Consider the following 18105-nt stretch of genomic DNA (forward strand, 5'->3'; position numbering starts at 1 on the left):
GGCCTGTATTTGGGCCTCACCAATCACGTGAGGCACGATGGCGTCATTATGCCAGTGTCCCACGTTGACTGCTTGGGGCCCAGTCACAGGCCCCAGCAGTGAGGTCTGGGGCGCGTTACCTCAGTCACAAGCTGGAAGAGCCCTGAAGAAGATACTGGTAGATGAGTCCCAGAGGCGAGTATAAGTGTTTGATATATTTAATCACCTCCCCTGGGCCTCCAATTATTATTCACTGGGGTCTGAGGCGACACCAGTGTATAATAATGCCACCAAAAACATAATAAATACTAAGAGCAATTATATACGAAAAATATAGATACATATTAATGTAATAAAAGCACTATTACCAGACTTCCACTGCCTATAAAAAAGCAGTGGGGTCCAGTAGGCACGAGGCCCACCAGGGGATTCACTGTTACTCTGGAGGTCCAGTTCGACCCTGATGATTTTCCTTTGTCCATGGTGCACAACATAATCAAGAGGTTTTCTCTTCCGCTCCCTGTATGTGAGCAGAAGAGAAAAATTGATCTAAGGTTGCAACACAGTTGCTGTTTCATTGGCCACTTTATTTCTTGCATGTCAGTGCTAAGGGGAGCACTGTCAATGCTATAGGACTACTGTGGTTGTCACAATTCTGTAGGCACTGTGGCCCTCACTTCTATATAGATACTGTGACTTTCATTGTCCATTGTTTGACAAAGTGTCTGCTACAGCTCTTTTCTAAGAAAGGATCTTTTATGCTTTAGTGCAGGACCTGAGGAGACAGTTCATGATACAGGAATTCCTTCTATGTTGTTCTTTGAATCCTGTTGTCTTGTACTAGCTGCTCTCAGTGTATCAGTTTTACCCAATGTACTTCCATAAAGTTCAAGGATAAGGCTGCTCTCTGGTCTGCTGTGGGATGTCTGCCACGGACATCCATAGCGAACCTCCTGGCTTTCAGCAGCAATTCATGAGCAGCTGGCCCTGGCTTTCAACCTTTGCATTGCATAGATTGACTATAGGCAAACAAACAGCAATAATTAACATATTGCATGTTCAAACCCAAGGTGCAAGATCTTTAGTACTGACATGAGGCATGAGAGGCAAACAGGTGTTAAGACAGTCTTTGCCAGTGCAAACTACTGGCAGTACATGCTTTAAGAATGGTAATTAATAATCACATTTTTCAGTATTCTTACTTTCATACTTATCATGTCCTTGGGCACATGCAGTTTTATATACCGCTTGAAAGTGTCCCTTTATCTGCCCTGAGGCAAGAGATATCAGTGCCGTTACCGATAGCTCTTCACTGTCAACATGGTGTTTCTGACAGTCTAGCTGGGCTTTGAGGAACGCCCCTCCTGACAGCACTGTCCATAGCTTTGTACTGTCGGAGTGGGTGTTCCTTACCACCCATCGATGATGCTAACCTGTGAGGAATGCGCCTCCTGACTGTACTCGTCCATAGACTAGTACTTGGGGAGTGTTCCTCACATTTTATCATCATGGCTGAGCAGTAAGGAACGCCCTCTTCTGACTGTACAGAGTTATGGACAGTACTGTCAGGAGGGGCGTTTCTCACAGCCCAGCTAGACTATCAGGAACGCCCTTCTGACAGTGGGCAGAGATTGGTGCCGTTATAAAGGCACCGATATCTCCAGCCCCGGGGAACATAAAGGGGAAAGTCGACAGCCACTACACAGTGGATGGAGATGTCTGTTTCCAGGTTCATGCACTGTGTTGTTCCAGCATGTGGCTGCTTATATAAGCAGATTGATAGGGATGGTGGGTGGAGGACCCCCTCAATCTTATGGGTTATTAATATCTTTTTGTCTTTTGCCTTTTGCTAAGTGGAACCAGAAGTGGAAGCGCTTTCTAAAGATTGTATGTAGAATACATTCCCAAATATTATCCCCTCTGTCCATGCTGCCTCACAATATCTATTCCATTATATGTTGCACAATTTTCTATGCAGAAAAAAAGCTGCATTTAAAAAAATGTTTTAAAAAAATCACAGCATGTCTTATATATCTAAGGAAATGGTAACGTTTTTCATAGAAAAATAATAGGGGCAGAAAGTCTACAGAAGAAAACTGTGACTTTCTGTGAAAAGTGCTGTGTAACAAAAACATGTTTCCGCCACGTTTTTTTCAGCATTTTTTTTCTGCGCCTAGTTATGTGGAACTTTAGGGTCCATTCACATAGAGGAAAATGATGAGGAATTTTCTGTGGAATTTCAGCGCTGAAAAAAAGCCTCCCATTGACTTGAATGGGTTCCTTTTTCTGCTAGCAGAATAAAAAGCTAGCAGAACCCATTCAATTCAATGGGAGGCTTTTTTTTTTTCAGCGCTGAAATTCCACACAAAATTCCTCACCATTTTCCTCCATGTGAATGGACCCTTAGCCTGAAAGAGATATTCTGCCTAGCAACTCAGCATCTGACAAAACCTCCAAAATAGTTCCAATGCATCATTTGTGCATTACAGAAACAGCAAATGAAGAGTTATCTCAGGTTATTGCCTGCCTCACGCACATGGGCATATTATCTATGTACCCATACTGAGAATCCACATGTTTATGTGCAGCACCCATATGCAGACAGCTGTGCAATGGAGCACTGCAATATATGACCCCTTTTTTCCCTCCAACCCTACACAGAGTAGCGACCGATAATTTTTACTCACCTGTCCAAGGTGCAGTCCTGGCCACCCTCTGCTGCCACCTTCAGGGTGCGCTGTAGCTGCCGCGTAATGTAGCATCCCAACGTTCTTCAGCCTCATCATGTAAGTGTAGCGCCGCCTAGAGAAGGCAGCGGAGGGCAGCCAGGACAGGAGCGTGGACAGATGAGTGAAAATTATCAGAAGTTGTAATACAATAAGTAACAGACAAAATATCTGGCCATGTCACGTTTGACACGTGTATCATAGGTTCGCCATTGCAGGACTTCACTGTGTCAGGATGTGTAAGGAAAAGTCTCATTGACAAAGACGTGGTATTAACAAAATCTCATTGTAATAACAGGGGAACAGCACAATGCAGTCTTGTATATAAGGGTGCTCCAGAATTGATATTCATGAGGAATACAAGTATTTACAGAAACATTTACATATTTGTTTCTTCTTGGAGAATGTTTCCTTAGAATCATCGTTTCTTTGTTTTTGAGTATAAGACATAATGCCCAATATCCAAAGCAAAGTCAACAAGATTCTCTTAATCCATGGCCCCATGTGGTGAAAACAGTGCAGTTTGACCTTGGCAGAAATGCTGCAGAATAAAACAGAGTGTCTTAGAGTGACTGTAAAGTGGATTGGATTCTAGCAAATCTCATCCATGCCTTGCGAAAGAAATATGCGCTGCGGACACATTGCGATTTCCAAAAACATTGCAGTTTTGGAAATCGCAGCATGTTAATTATACCTACGGAAATGCTGTAGCTATAATTGTAAGAGGAAGTCCGCAGATAAAACCTTTGCAGACTTTCTGTGAAAAGCGCTGCGGGAAAAATCGCAATGTGTTTCGGCCGTGGTTTTTCACGCAGTGCTTTTTTGCTGTAGGACGCTACGTGGGGCCTTGATTGATTTGCACAGACTCTTAGGTAAGACTCAATGAAACAGTAGAATGAAAGTACTATGTGGAATAGTAAACTAGGCAACCACGATTGTGTCATGCTACATGCACTCCTCCATTATGTGTACCGTAAAGCTGCCTTTTTTGAACCACCCTATTTTTATGGAAGGGGCAAACATCACATTTGCTTGCTTGTACATGTAGTCTACAGTGTAGCATTCTAAACTACTTCCCAAGGAAACATGCATGTCCAGTGCACCACGTTCTCTATGCTCCAAAAATGGGTCCTACATAGAGGTCTCCTAGAAATGACCACCTTTTTAAAGAATGGGTGCAAGTGTTCAAATACCTCCATAGAAAGTTCTTATGAAGATAAAAGACACTTTTTTTTTTTTTCAAATTAAACCTGCACATATTGAAACATAATATGTCTTTTAGTGAAAATGTCCTTTATTCCACACTTCATAATCACTTACTGTACTCGCTGTTCATCCTTCTCCTTTAGCTGTGTATCTCGCTCCAGAACCTCAGATATCACCCTTTGCTCCTCTCCTGTCAAGAAACTGAGATCCAGAATGTCCACACTGTCATCCATCCTTTGCCCACATTGGTCACTCTAGCAGTAGGGGGTGAAGTCAATCACAGCTGAATGACCATCGGTTGTGTGCTGTATACCTGACATGTAAAAACGGTACATGAGACAGAACAATAAGCAATAAATAAAAAAACAGTGACTCAGTGTACTACACACTCTCTATAGGACAGTATACTAGCTGCAGCTGGTTGGCGGTGCATCTACAGGATGTATGTTTAATACAAATACCACAAGCCTTGAATAAGGAAGTGATGAACTATGGTCTGGCGAGAGAAAGGTTACAGAAAAATAATAGCAGGCACCACTAAAACCATTTTTGAACCAGATATTTTGCATAACAGTTGAATTATGAAGAATACATTTTTTCCTTATTTAAAGTAGAACACTCTCAAAAAATGTATTTTCTGGCCTGTGGCTTATGATGTAAATTGTAGTGCAGGTAATCGTCTATATGGAGGTTGTATTTGTAAGTTATCCACTCTTTTCTGATCCACAGCGGTGTCATGTGATCAGCAATAAGACCCTCCAACTGACAAAGCCTGTTATGTTTGGTCAGGAAGTCAGTTTCTCCATTCATTTCTATGAGAGCCTCAGTGTGAATCTAATTGGATTAAATGGAGAAACTGACTTCTAGTCCACATATAAGAAACTGTGTCAGTTGGTGAGGCTACATTCAGACGACCGAGCTGCAAAAGGGACGTAAAAACAGCCATTTTTCACAGCTGTCTCACATCCAAGGGGCACCCCTGTTCAAGAATTCCCTATACATTTCAGTGAAAGGACATATATGAAAATGGCCAAAAATAGAACATGGTCCAAGACAACGGAGCATCAAAATAACATTCATGCAAATAGCCCATATTCGCTGACGTTGAATTTAATACTGCCGTGTAATATTTCCTAGGAAAAAAGGAATATTTTTCAGCACACCATGTTCAGCTACATAATCCAAATCCACGAAACAGACAACGAGGTGCACAGAAAAAACTTCCAGGACTCACAGGTGTACAGTTCCACAAACAAAGTAAAAATTCAGTTCTGATTTGAGGTTGTGTTTTTGTGAAAAATAACTTTTAATTAAACATTAAAGACCAAAAAGGAAACAAACAAAAAGAGGAATCCCTCTAGGATTGCCTACCACCACTAATGCCTGCGGCCTGGTCCACCTTCAGATTCTAGTACACCACACTTTCGGACTTTTCAACTTGGCTTAGAGTCACAAATTTGTCTCCCAAATAATAATAATAATAATAATAATAATAATAAACCTGTAGCACTTACAAACTATCAAAAGAGACTAATTTTTCTTCAAAACCATTCTTTTTTTCTATCTAACCGTAACTACCAATTGTTTTTCCAGACATACAACTCACATTCACTTTGACATAACATTTTCTCCCTTTACTTTAGAAATTAGATAGATAGATAGATAGATAGGAGATAGATAGATAGATAGATAGATAGATAGATAGATAGGAGATAGATAGATAGATAGATAGATAGATCGATAGATAGATAGGAGATAGATAGATAGATAGATAGATAGATAGATAGATAGGAGATAGATAGATAGATAGATAGATAGATAGATAGATAGATAGATAGGAGATAGATAGATAGATAGATAGATAGATAGATAGGAGATAGATAGATAGATAGATAGATAGGAGATAGATAGATAGATAGATAGATAGATAGATAGATAGATAGGAGATAGATAGATAGATAGATAGATAGATAGATAGATAGGAGATAGATAGATAGATAGATAGATAGATAGATAGATAGGAGATAGATAGATAGATAGATAGATAGATAGGAGATAGATAGATAGATAGATAGATAGATAGGAGATAGATAGATAGATAGATAGATAGATAGGAGATAGATAGATAGATAGATAGATAGATAGATAGGAGATAGATAGATAGATAGATAGATAGGAGATAGATAGATAGATAGATAGATAGAAGATAGATAGATAGATAGATAGATAGATAGATAGATAGGAGATAGATAGATAGATAGATGATAGATAGATAGATAGATAGATAGATAGATAGATAGATAGGAGATAGATAGATAGATAGATAGATAGGAGATAGATAGATAGATAGATAGGAGATAGATAGATAGATAGATAGATAGGAGATAGATAGATAGATAGATAGATAGATAGATAGATAGGAGATAGATAGATAGATAGATAGATAGATAGGAGATAGATAGATAGATAGATAGATAGATAGGAGATAGATAGATAGATAGATAGATAGATAGATGATAGATAGATAGATAGATAGATAGATAGATAGATAGGAGATAGATAGATAGATAGATAGATAGATAGATAGATAGATAGATAGGAGATAGATAGATAGATAGATAGATAGATAGATAGGAGATAGATAGATAGATAGATAGATAGATAGATAGATAGATAGGAGATAGATAGATAGATAGATAGGAGATAGATAGATAGATAGATAGATAGATAGATAGATAGATAGATAGGAGATAGATAGATAGATAGATAGATAGATAGGAGATAGATAGATAGATAGATAGATAGATAGATAGGAGATAGATAGATAGATAGATAGATAGATAGATAGGAGATAGATAGATAGATAGATAGATAGATAGATAGAAAGATAGATAGATAGATAGGAGATAGATAGATAGATAGGAGATAGATAGATAGATAGATAGATAGGAGATAGATAGATAGATAGATAGATAGATAGATAGATAGATAGATAGGAGATAGATAGATAGATAGATAGATAGATAGATAGGAGATAGATAGATAGATAGATAGATAGATAGATAGATAGATAGATAGATTCCTAGGAGCCCTACACTACAGTATAATGCTTACACAGCAACAAGTATATTATTAGTATGAAACTAAGAGTGTTCTATACTTGTTTTAAGCCATTTTAAGGTGTGGTTTATGCCGAAATTCATTGACACAAAACAAATCTTGGTCCTGAACCACAACCTAAAATGAGACAAATCTTCACCCATCTCTATAGATTATCTTCTGCGGGTCGGTATGATCACAGTGGTAATAATCTCATTTTGTTTTTGTTTTTATGTCTCAATAACTTTACAAAAATCCAGTTTCAAAATTAACCCTTTCCATCAGACTTTTTTTTTTTTTTTTTTTTTTTGCCGGGAAAGAGTTAAAAGCTATGAGTCACTGTATTCTGCCACCTTTTATGTTTCTATGTATGATGCTGACAAGTTGTAGATATTACTTATACTATATAAGATAAGATAATTCTTTAATAGTCCCACAATGGGGAAGTTTCAGTGATACAGTTTCATAGATGGTACAGTAGTATATAACAAGAGAGAAACACATACAAACTCATGGCAGATAGAGAAATCCTAGGAATCAGAGCAACTAAAAAGGAAAGAAACACAGACACACTGCAGGATCATTTAGTTCTCTGTGCGGATTGATGTTAATAATACAGCCGAATGTGGTTGGAGGACACGAGGAGGGGGGTCACAGCATGTAGATATAACAAGCAGAATATTGGGAATTGTCTGATGTTTTGATGGTGAAATGGCACAAAAATGGTTGTTCATAATTTTTTTCTACCATTGTATGGAAAAATATTTGTTTATAGTTTGGGTATTTTCCCAAATTTATCCATAAAATATTTTGTAAAATCCATTGACTACTATTATAGGCTATTGCAGCCTGACAAACAAGCACAGCAATGACAGGCCTGGGAGCCTTCCCAGCTGTAATTGGTAATGAATCAGCACCCCTGGATATCACTTTTGGGAGCGGATAACATGGCAGCGCCCACATTATTGATCTTTAGATACCTTAGTTGCATTTAACCAAGCAATTTGAAAAATGAATGCCTATGATCAGAGAGGACTTTCATGGACTGTGAGTCTGTTGAAATAAAATGGAGTCAAGGTCTATTTTGGTCAATTCACCCCATTGTAATCTATGGGTACAAGAAAACTATGGACATCATACGGGTGTTATTGTTGATCTATTTTTCACTAATGAGAAAAACGAATCAACCACTGACAAAACAAGTCCATGAACAACAATATGTCCAAGCGTTGTCAGATTCTCCACTGATAGCAAACAAGCCTATTGTTAAGGTCAATGAACAAATATATATGTGAAAGGGAACGACAAGTGCATTATAGTGCAGAACTATGGTGGTACTCCTCCAGAATTCTTAATAGTCATTCAGATCTTTCACACTGCCAGAGTTACATGAAACTGTGTCTGTCTGCACTAAATGGCTTGTTCCTGGTACTAGAAAATTCCCACTTTAAACCTACCGCAGACCATGGTGAAATTCTATTGTACTCTAATATACCCAGTATAATCTTTGCTTCATGTTTACAGTTCAGACTACTGAACAATACTAGGTTATAATTCATATTGTTCTTCCCTGACACTTTCTAACAGATGAGGAAAGAAGCAGTGAATTGCTTATATGGCACACTCCCTTTTCCCCAACACTGCCAAAATCTGCTGCAGGCGTCATAAAACGTTAACACAAACACGGTGCTCACGCTGGACACTGTTTTATGAAAGCAATGGCGTAAATCCATTGCTAAAATCAGACAAGAGACAAAATAAAACAAGACAACTTCTATTAATTCGCTGTTACTACTAAAGGAAGTTACTACATACTACTTATTGCTATATATACTACAGGTGTTGTCTTAGTAAAACAGTAGCGGCATTCAGGGTGGCAAGTCTCATCCACATAACATTGGGTTTGCAGTAGCCTGGTGGAGGAGTGGGGTGAGGATAGAAGTAGGTTGTCATAGTTGAGTTCGTAGTGACGGTGGTCTCTACCTGGACCGTTGCAGTGAAGGAAGTAGTTTTTTTTCCTGGTGGCACACCCAGTGGTAGAGTCTTTGAAGGTAGTTGGGGTGCCCTTACTATTGTACTGTAGGTACAGTATTAAAGGGGACGTCCTAATTCAGTCCAATATTAAGAGACAAATGTTATTGTTTGTATAATTAAAAGTTCTACAAGTTGTGCATTTGTGTATCATCACACGACCATGGATTGAGTTTTTCCACTGGCAGTGAGCAGAATGAATGAAAGCAAGCAGAGATCTAGAAAACCATGAGGAATTGATACAGAAAGTATATTGAAAAATTGTCTAAGTTTTCATTATACAAACAATCTTTGTCTCTCAATATTGATCTGAAACTGGACAATCCCTTTAAGGATCCAGGAAACAGCGGGTAACAGAGCAAACAGCTCACAATTTTTACTGTAGTTTTGAATGGCCACAAACAATCTTCCACAAAAAGAAGGTTCAGGACATCACCAGAGCTATAAGACTCATCTCTCTCTCCAACTGCTTAGTGGTACTTAATGAGAATTGTAACTACTTAATTTTTGTAGCCTAACATAGCACTCCAGCTCACTAGCTCCTCTACCAAGCTAGGACAGAGAGAACTATGTAACTAACTTCTCCTCCCTACTAGAATGTTCCATCAATCTTGCTCCATTCATACTGGTTCCGTCCATCTTAAAGATACACCACATCAAAACAAGTAAATAACTTGAAACATGTAGTAACGGGTAAAATTCACATAACTGTTAACTATTTAGCGGTACTGGGACACAGCATACTTTTCTGGACATAGGATTACTTTAAGTGGAAATAAACTTGTGGAAGTGAGGGGGCGTTCACACTACTATCGGTGTCCGACGGCTAGTGTCCACTGCTAATGTCCGTGCAAAATCTTGTGCGGACATTAGCATCGGACACTAGCTGTGTCCGTGACATTTTGCATTGATATAAATGGACATCGGGTGCGTTCTTTTACTGTCCGTGGGTGTCCTTAACTGTCCGTTCCCAAAGATGTCCGACTTTTCAAGCGGACAGCAAAACCCAACATGTAGGTTTTTGCTGTCCGATTGAAAAGTCGGATATCTTTGGGAACAGACATATGACATTTATTGCTTATCCAAAAGAAAGATGACAAATGTAGGATTGCTGGGGATCCATTGTTGGGACCTCCCCTTCACTAGTTACCACATGACCTTTCTCCTCTGTTGCACTTTCCTATGGCAGTCTCCAGTTCTTGCACACTCCTCCCCCCCAACAACGTACCTGGTAGAGGTATTGGCCTTCTTGTGTCTGACAACTGCTCCTTCATCCCAATCTCACTGCAATCTGCTCTCACCCTCCCCTCCTTTGAAGTGTCCTCTATGCGTGTTTACGCACCCTCCAACCTTCAAGTGGCTTATACCACCATCTTCATAGACCACTTTACTTCCTGGCTCATGTACTTCCTTTCCACTGATACCCACAATGTCTTCAGGGATGATTTCAACATGTGCTGCTCGTTATAGTCACAGCTCAGTATCAGACATCTGCCTTGGTAATCAGCTGTGTACCTGTGTGCTCATCACATGACCATGGACCGTAAATCACATGACCATGGTCAGACTTTTATCTTCTAGAAGTAACAGAATGAATGACAGCAAGCCGAGATCTAGAAAACCGGGAGGAATTGATAAAGAAAGTATATTGGAAAATTGTATATCTTTTTATTGTACATTTGTATGTCAATATTGGTCTGAAAGTGGCCAACCCCTTTAACTGCCTTGACATCTACATACTCTGATTCTCTTCTATCACTCTCTGACATATCCTCACTCCAGGATACAGATGCTGCCAAAGCTTTCTAGAACACCACCATTACTTCTGCCCTCAACTCAATGGCCCCGTCACACACATCAGGGCTTGACTGATCAATAGACAACACAAGCACAGGGTCCTGACAAAAAAAAAAACCTGAGAGGTGCTTTATGGGTTGCAGAACACCTTTGGAAGAAAAGCCACTCCAAGGAAGACTACACCGTTTATAAAGAGGCAGTTCTCAACTTCAAGAATGCACTCACCTCTGAAAAAGTCATATCTTCCCTATTCCACAACTCCAAACAGTTATTCAATACCTTCAACTCCCTTCTCCATCATCCAGTGCCCCCTTTGACATCACTTATTTCAGCTGAAGACTTTGCTTCTTACTTAAAAAAACAAAACTGACACCATCTAAGAGAGCCTCAACTTATACTCCCCACAACCCCTCTACCCAACTCTACCATCACCAATGAAAAGCTCTCCACCCTAATTTCAAAATCCCTCATTAGCTATGCGCACAACCCAATCCAATTGCATCTTATCCCCTACCTTACTGAAGTCTTTACTCTTACTCTATCCCACCTCCTCCACCTATTTCTAACCAGAGGTACATTTATTTCTGCACTTAAACATGCTACTGTCACACCCATCCTTAAGAAAGCATCCATTGACCTGTCCTCTTCAGCCAACTATCGTCCTATGTCACTGCTCCAGTATGCCTCTTTGAACAATACAACCACTTTTAACTATCCTATCTCTCATGCAACTCATTCTTTGACAGACTACAGTCAAGCTTCTGGCTCCATCACTCCAGAGAAACTGCCCTAACCAAAGTCCCAAGTGACCTACTAACTGCCAAAGCCAAGTGACAATTCTCCTGCTTCTTGACCTCTCTTTTACCTTTGACACAATCGACCACTCCCTCTTATTACAAACTCTCTCATATTCCTTGGCATCACCAACTTGACTATCTCCTGGATCTCATCATACCTCACTGCACATTCAGCATCTTCCACCTATTTACCATGCCCTCTTTCTGTCGGTGTCCTCCAAGGCTCTGTCTTGGGACCCCTCCTGTTCTCCGTCTGCACTCTTGGCCTTGGCCAACTCATAGAATATTCACAGTTTTCAATAAGATTGCTACACCGACAAAACACTCAAATATCTTTCTGGACCAGACATTACCACTCTGTTGTCCTGAGTTCCAGAATGTGTGGTACCACACTTAACCCAGTTTCATAGGTCCATTTCCTTCTGATAAGCCTGGACTCTGACTTATCCTTCAAGCCACACATCTAAGCCATCAACATTTGCAACTCAAGAACATTCCTCAAATCTGATCTTTCCTCACCCCTGAAATTACAAAAATGCTAGTCCACGCCCTCATAATGTAACACCCTTCTCCACACCACAGCCATCCAGCAAATGCTCTTGCCCCCCTGTAGTCCACCCCAAACTCTGCTGCTAGCTTACCCCTTCCAGGCATTTTTTGATTTTCGTTTTTGACTCCCCACTTTCCAAGCATTCTAACTTTGATATTTTTGACTCAAAGAGGCAAATCAAAGCTTAATGTTTGCGAGAAGGTGCGGTCAAACAACACGACCACTGTGATTTACCTCAACAAACAAGGCAGCACCAGATCTCCAGCCCTACTGAAAGAGGCAAACCTAATCTTATCGTGGGCAGAGAAAAACCTGTCCCATTTATCCACTGTTCACATCAAGGGCTCCCTGAACATAGTAGCGGATCAGTTGACTCAGGGTATTCCTGTATCAGGAGAATGGTCTCTCAATCAAGATGTGTTCCAACAAATCGTCCAAAGATGGGGTCTCCCGGAGGTTGATCTTATGGCAACCCGACTCAACGCCAAGGTGGAGACTTTCTGCTCACTGTACCAGGAGGACAACCCCTTGGCAGTGGATGCCCTGTCCATCCCGTGGAGGTTCAGGCTGGTATACATCTTCCCTCCAATTTCCATCATACCAAAGGTATTGATGAAAATAAGACAGGATCAAGTCTTGGGAATTGCCATAATCCCGTTCTGGCCGAAAAGGACTTGGTTTGCCCATCTCATGTGAATGAGTCAAGGCATGTATTGGAGGCTTCCTCCCCTCCCAGACCTGGTGACCAAAGGAGAGCTGAGATGCCAGGATCTGAGGAGATTCAACCTGACAGCCTGGAGGTTGACCAGTCCCTATTAAAGAATAGAGGACTGTCTCAAGGCGTCCTGAAGACTCTTGCAAGTGCCAGATCTGAATCTACAAACCGGAACTAGCGTAGGATCAGTAACAACTTGAACATGAAGTGGACTCCTCTGATCCCCCAGTGAGAGTGATCCTGGACTTTCTTCAGGACGGCCTAGACAAAGGGCTTGCTGCTTCCACTCTGAAGGTACATGTAGCCGCTTTGTCCGCCTAACTGAGGAGGCGGTTGTCTCAGGATCCTTTAGTGAGCACCTTTATTAAAGGGGCAACTAGGCTGAGACCAGCAGTCTCTTCTTCCGTCCACCAATGGGACCTTACTACGGTCTTATCGACACTTTGTATTGCTCCTTTTGAGCCTCGGAAAGAGGCTAACCTGAAATTTCTGACTTATAAAGTCACATTTCTCCTCGCAATAATATCTGCGAAGAGAGTAAGTGAGCTCCAGTCACTCTCCTTGGAACCCCTGTACATTTCCTTCTTTGAGGATCGAGTGCAACTGAGATTTCTCCCGGGCTTCTGGCCCAAGGTTCCATCCAGCACAAATATGAACCAACTACCGTATTTTTCGGACTATAAGACGCAAATTTGGGGGGAAAAGAAGGGTGCGTCTTATAGGCCGAATGTGGCGCCTGGCACCCGCTGTAATAGAGAGGCGGAAGCCGGCAAGTGATAGACGCCATTACAGGTGCCGGGGCCTGAGACATCGCTGCCCTGCCCTGCATGAAGCCAGCAGCGGGAGGAGTGATGCTATTCTGCTCCTCCGTTCCCCCGCCGCTGGCTTCATGCAGGGCAGGGCAGCGATGTCTCAGGCCCCGGCGTCTATCCCTCCCCGGCATCCGCCTCTCTAGTACAGCGGATGCCGGGTCAGTATCAGCGGCCCCTTCTCCCCCGAACCTGTGCCTCCCCCGTACCTGTAAAGATGCAGGCCGGCTCCTGCGCGGCGATATCGCAGGAGCCGACCTGTTCGGGTGACAGCCGGGAGCCTAATGAGGCTCCCAGGCCTGTCACTGCTGTATTAGTATTGCGGCTGGTCTCTATGACCAGCCGTAATACTAATAGACAGAATGTCCCATAGACGGCAATACAGTTGTATTGCCGTCTATGGGACTTGCGATCAAGTGACCGCAGGTTCAAGCCCCGGGGGGGGGGGGAATAAAATAGTAAAAAAAAAAAAAGCTTTAAAAATATATAATAAAAATATGAAATAAATAAAAGTTCTAAATCACCTCCTGTCCCTAGAATATATATATAAAAGTAGAAAATCATATATCATAAACCACCGTTTTTTTTTTCAATAAAAGGTGATCTAAGCAATAGATATTCCCCAAAATGGTATAACTAAAAAGTACTTCTGGACCCGCAAAAAAAACCACCCTATGCATCCCCGTACAGCTGCAGGGTCACCTGTCAATGTGGCCTTGCAGCTGTTGCAAAACTACAACTCCCATATATTAAATATTTTACCAGTTTTTGCTTCAAAATTTTTTTTCCCTATTTTCCTCCTCTAAAACCTAGGTGCGTCTTATAGTCCGAAAAATACGGTAATTTGTTTGCCTGCCTTTTTTCCGTTTCCTTCCTCCTCAGAGGAAGAGAAATTTCACACCTTGGATCTAGTCAGGTGTCTCCAAATTTATTTACGGTGCACTCGCATTTTCAGAAGATCTGAAAATCTTTTGGTTAATTATATTGGCAGTCATAAGGGCCTTAAGGCCTCTAAAGCTTCCATAGTGTGCTAGGTGAGAGAATCCATAAAGTCTTCCTTTACAGCTCAAGGATTGTCACCTCCTGCCTTTAGTAGATAGTAATTTTAAAAAGCAGTGGTCGATTTAGCTATAATACATCTCATAATACATGTATATCCTACTAATTCCTCAATCACACAAAAATGGCTGAATGGATTTAAATGAAATTTTGGCACATAGTTTGTAACCTCAATTAAAATATAGGCTACTTTTTATCTCGGTAAATGACATGGCTTTACAACTGTTATGATTTTATGTTCACATACTATATTACACTGCTCTTATAGCAGCTTATCTCAGGTTCTGATAATGCCAGGCAGCATGCTGACACACTAAATGAGAAAACACCTTTAATCCAAATTGGCAGTTTGCTACTTTTAAACATGCCAGGGGAAAAAGAAAATCTAATTTGTTGCAAAATTCTAAAACAACTACAGCTATGATATGGCGTCCATTATATGACGTTCCAGCGAGCTGCTGAGATGCTGGAACAATCACGGGCACAGTGCAAAGAATGATTTCAGCGGCAGACCAACTTGACAGCTGCCGAAATGCCGGAGCAGGCGCATCATCAACGCCAAGAATACATTCATTATATGGCGTCCCAGCGAGCTTCTGAGATGCCGGAACAATCACAGGCACGGCGTGAGGAACAAGTTCAGAAGCATGACAGCTTAAGAGCTGCTGAAACGCCGGAGCAGACAAACCATCGACGGCAGCAATTTGCTAAATATAGGTGGTTCATCAAGGTCAACAACACCCAGATGAAGTCAAGGGCAGAGGCTAGTAAAATTATACAAAAAACAATACAATTTCTTAAATCCTGCAATCTGATGTAAAAAAATAGATAAATTTGTAAACCTTGGGTTTGCATCTCTTGAAACGCAACTTGTAACATAAATTGGTCATTTTAAGCTGCCTTGACAATTTACAAAAAGGGATAAGACTAAATTGTACTGTGGGGAGGACTATTAGCCTTGCCAATCATCACACCAGTTTTCTAGTGTAAACGATGACTGAATTCTGTGCCAGCTACTGCTGAAAGATGCACCTCATTTATTAAGCCAATTTCCACCAGTGCAAAGTTTCCACCAGGGTCCTCAAAGTCAGCAAGGAAGAGGCCGCTCTTCATAAATTCCCCCAATATCTGCTAGAATAATTCGATTATATGAAATATCAGAAAAGCGAGAAGTCACATGTCCATTGTTTCAAGAGTTAGTGAAAAAAAAACATTGCATGTACAATTTTCCTCTACTATTCATGTCTACGGAGCTGTGAATTAAAACAGACTACAGATAGACATCATCTGTGTGCTGTCTACATTTTATCCCTTCTTCACAAATTCTTTTCTAGGCAATACTGGAAAATAAAAAAGGCAGCCGAAAAAAAAAGGACACGGATTAAAAATGGAAATACACTGGGATGTTTAATGTCTATTTTTGAATAGTTCAATGCTGTAACTACAAATGAGCCCCTGCTGCTTTCTTTTTTTTTTTCTATAAATAGGCCACTGTAGCAGGTATCAGGCCCTATTTTGCTACCCATCCCTGGTAGGATACGTGATATGGGATGCACAGGGTCCCCTGGATGGCAGAAGGGGAAATGGAGGTGCCTGTGAGCAGGAGTGGTGATCAGTAAGTGAGGCCGTGGGCCCATGGCAAGAGTATATTTTGGGCAAAACCAAAAGATTCCTCTTCCTAGGGTCACCTGGCAGTTCCGTACAGACCCGAATACATCTGAACTGTCACTGCTATTAGGCTCAGGATAGGTGACAAACATAAAAAACAGTGCTACTCACCTCTCCTCCGCTCCAGTGTGACTCCTTGCTGTCTTCTGGCCTCTTTAGTGACATCACATGGGTCAGGCCAGAGTCAAAGTGCAGAATGACACCGTCGTGACCTACGTCTGTCATTGAAGAGGGCCAAAGACAGCATGGAGTCGCACTACAGGAGAGTAAAATTGTTTTTTTGTTTTTAACCTCCCCTCGGCCTCCGATCATTATATTCTGGGTGCCTCAAATTCCTCTTTACTTTCAAATATCTGGACAGGTTCCATCTACTTGTATGGCATGTGCTGTATTACAGTCCACCCCAGTAGGTCTGCCTCAGCAAAAAGCACCCAAGTTTGGCCCCTACAAATTTTAAGCCAGCCCTGAGTATGGGACATTATACTGTGTGTAGGGGCTACTATGGTACATTATACTGCGTGCAGGGAACACAATGGGACATTATACTGTGTAGAGGGGCCACTATGGAAACACTTTGAAACATTATATTGTGTGTAAGTGGGGAATTTTACCATGTGGGGGCCAGGAAAAGGAGCCCTATTATCGTGTGGGCGGTCCTAGTCAAAGGTTTGATATGGAGCCCAGTCTTACTCGTCTATAAGGATATATTGAGAACATTTTACATGTCACTCCCAATTGCATATTATTATTTTTACTACACTGGGTTCATCCTTTGGGTTTGTTAACTCTATTTCTACTGTCATTAATTGTTACTCTTCTAGTTTAAATATTGAATAAAGGAAGCAACTGTAAATAAAATGGGCCTGACCGCCAGGAAGAAGACTGCACTCGCTGAAGGCAGCAACACTAGCAATATGTTCACTCTTCAGGTGCGTAGGAAGCAGACCCCCCTGAGCTCCTTGTGCTTCATGACCACAGCGATGGAACTCCCTCCACCTAGCAGCATGTCACATAAACAGGAAAAGGGATCCCGTAGCCTGTCAGCACCACGCATACATGCCAGGTGTTGCCTTAGTTTGTCTTAGCTGGATACACAGGTGATTATTTTAAGTATAGGCCATAAAGAATATCCTTTTTTCTATGTCACTGGTAATCTTACATCATAAAGGCTTGTGACATCAGCAGAGATAAAAACTGGAAAAGAGGATTAGCAATCTGTAACCACATATGGAATTCTTGTCCTGTAAATATCCCCCCTAATACTCTGATCACACATCGGTTAACTTGGCCAACTAAATATCCGATAGGAATTCTCTTTCCTCAACAAATCACTCAGCCACTGCGAGTTTTCTTATTTAATTTCCTTGACTTTGCTTACCTGTGTGTGAGAGAACAGATCCTGTCCAGGTGTATAAGCAATTTGTGCGGAGCGTAGGTATGTGTGTGCATACAGTGTGCAGTGCACTGAGTCACTGCACAGCACTCCACCCACCAGACAGACACACCTCTTTCTAGGATATACATGGCACAAATCGTACATGCTATCCGCTTTGTAAACACTGTTAGAGTTCTCAGGAGTTACAGGCATCCCGTCACACTCAACGATTTCTGGTTTTCCTGGAAGTTTAAGAATGTGAAGGAATCATCCTGATTTACATTAATGAGTTTA

General features: G+C 41.1%; 1 protein-coding gene across 1 annotated transcript in view; it reads right to left on the reverse strand.

Moving 5' to 3' along the window:
- The window catches only part of SYTL1 (synaptotagmin like 1), a 64935-nt gene extending 47052 nt beyond the window's left edge, over positions 1–17883 (reverse strand). Inside the window, exons 1-2 of the mRNA XM_075264435.1 lie at positions 17815–17883; positions 4026–4224 (exon numbers count right to left, since the gene is read on the reverse strand). Of these exons, the coding sequence (XP_075120536.1) occupies positions 4026–4144 (119 nt within the window). The 5' untranslated portion in view covers positions 4145–4224; positions 17815–17883. The remainder of the gene's footprint in view (positions 1–4025; positions 4225–17814) is intronic.
- Positions 17884–18105: the final 222 nt, after the last annotated feature.

Source organism: Leptodactylus fuscus, chromosome 2 (genome assembly GCF_031893055.1).
Source record: "Leptodactylus fuscus isolate aLepFus1 chromosome 2, aLepFus1.hap2, whole genome shotgun sequence".
In the NCBI taxonomy this organism is placed as follows: Eukaryota; Metazoa; Chordata; class Amphibia; order Anura; family Leptodactylidae; genus Leptodactylus; species Leptodactylus fuscus.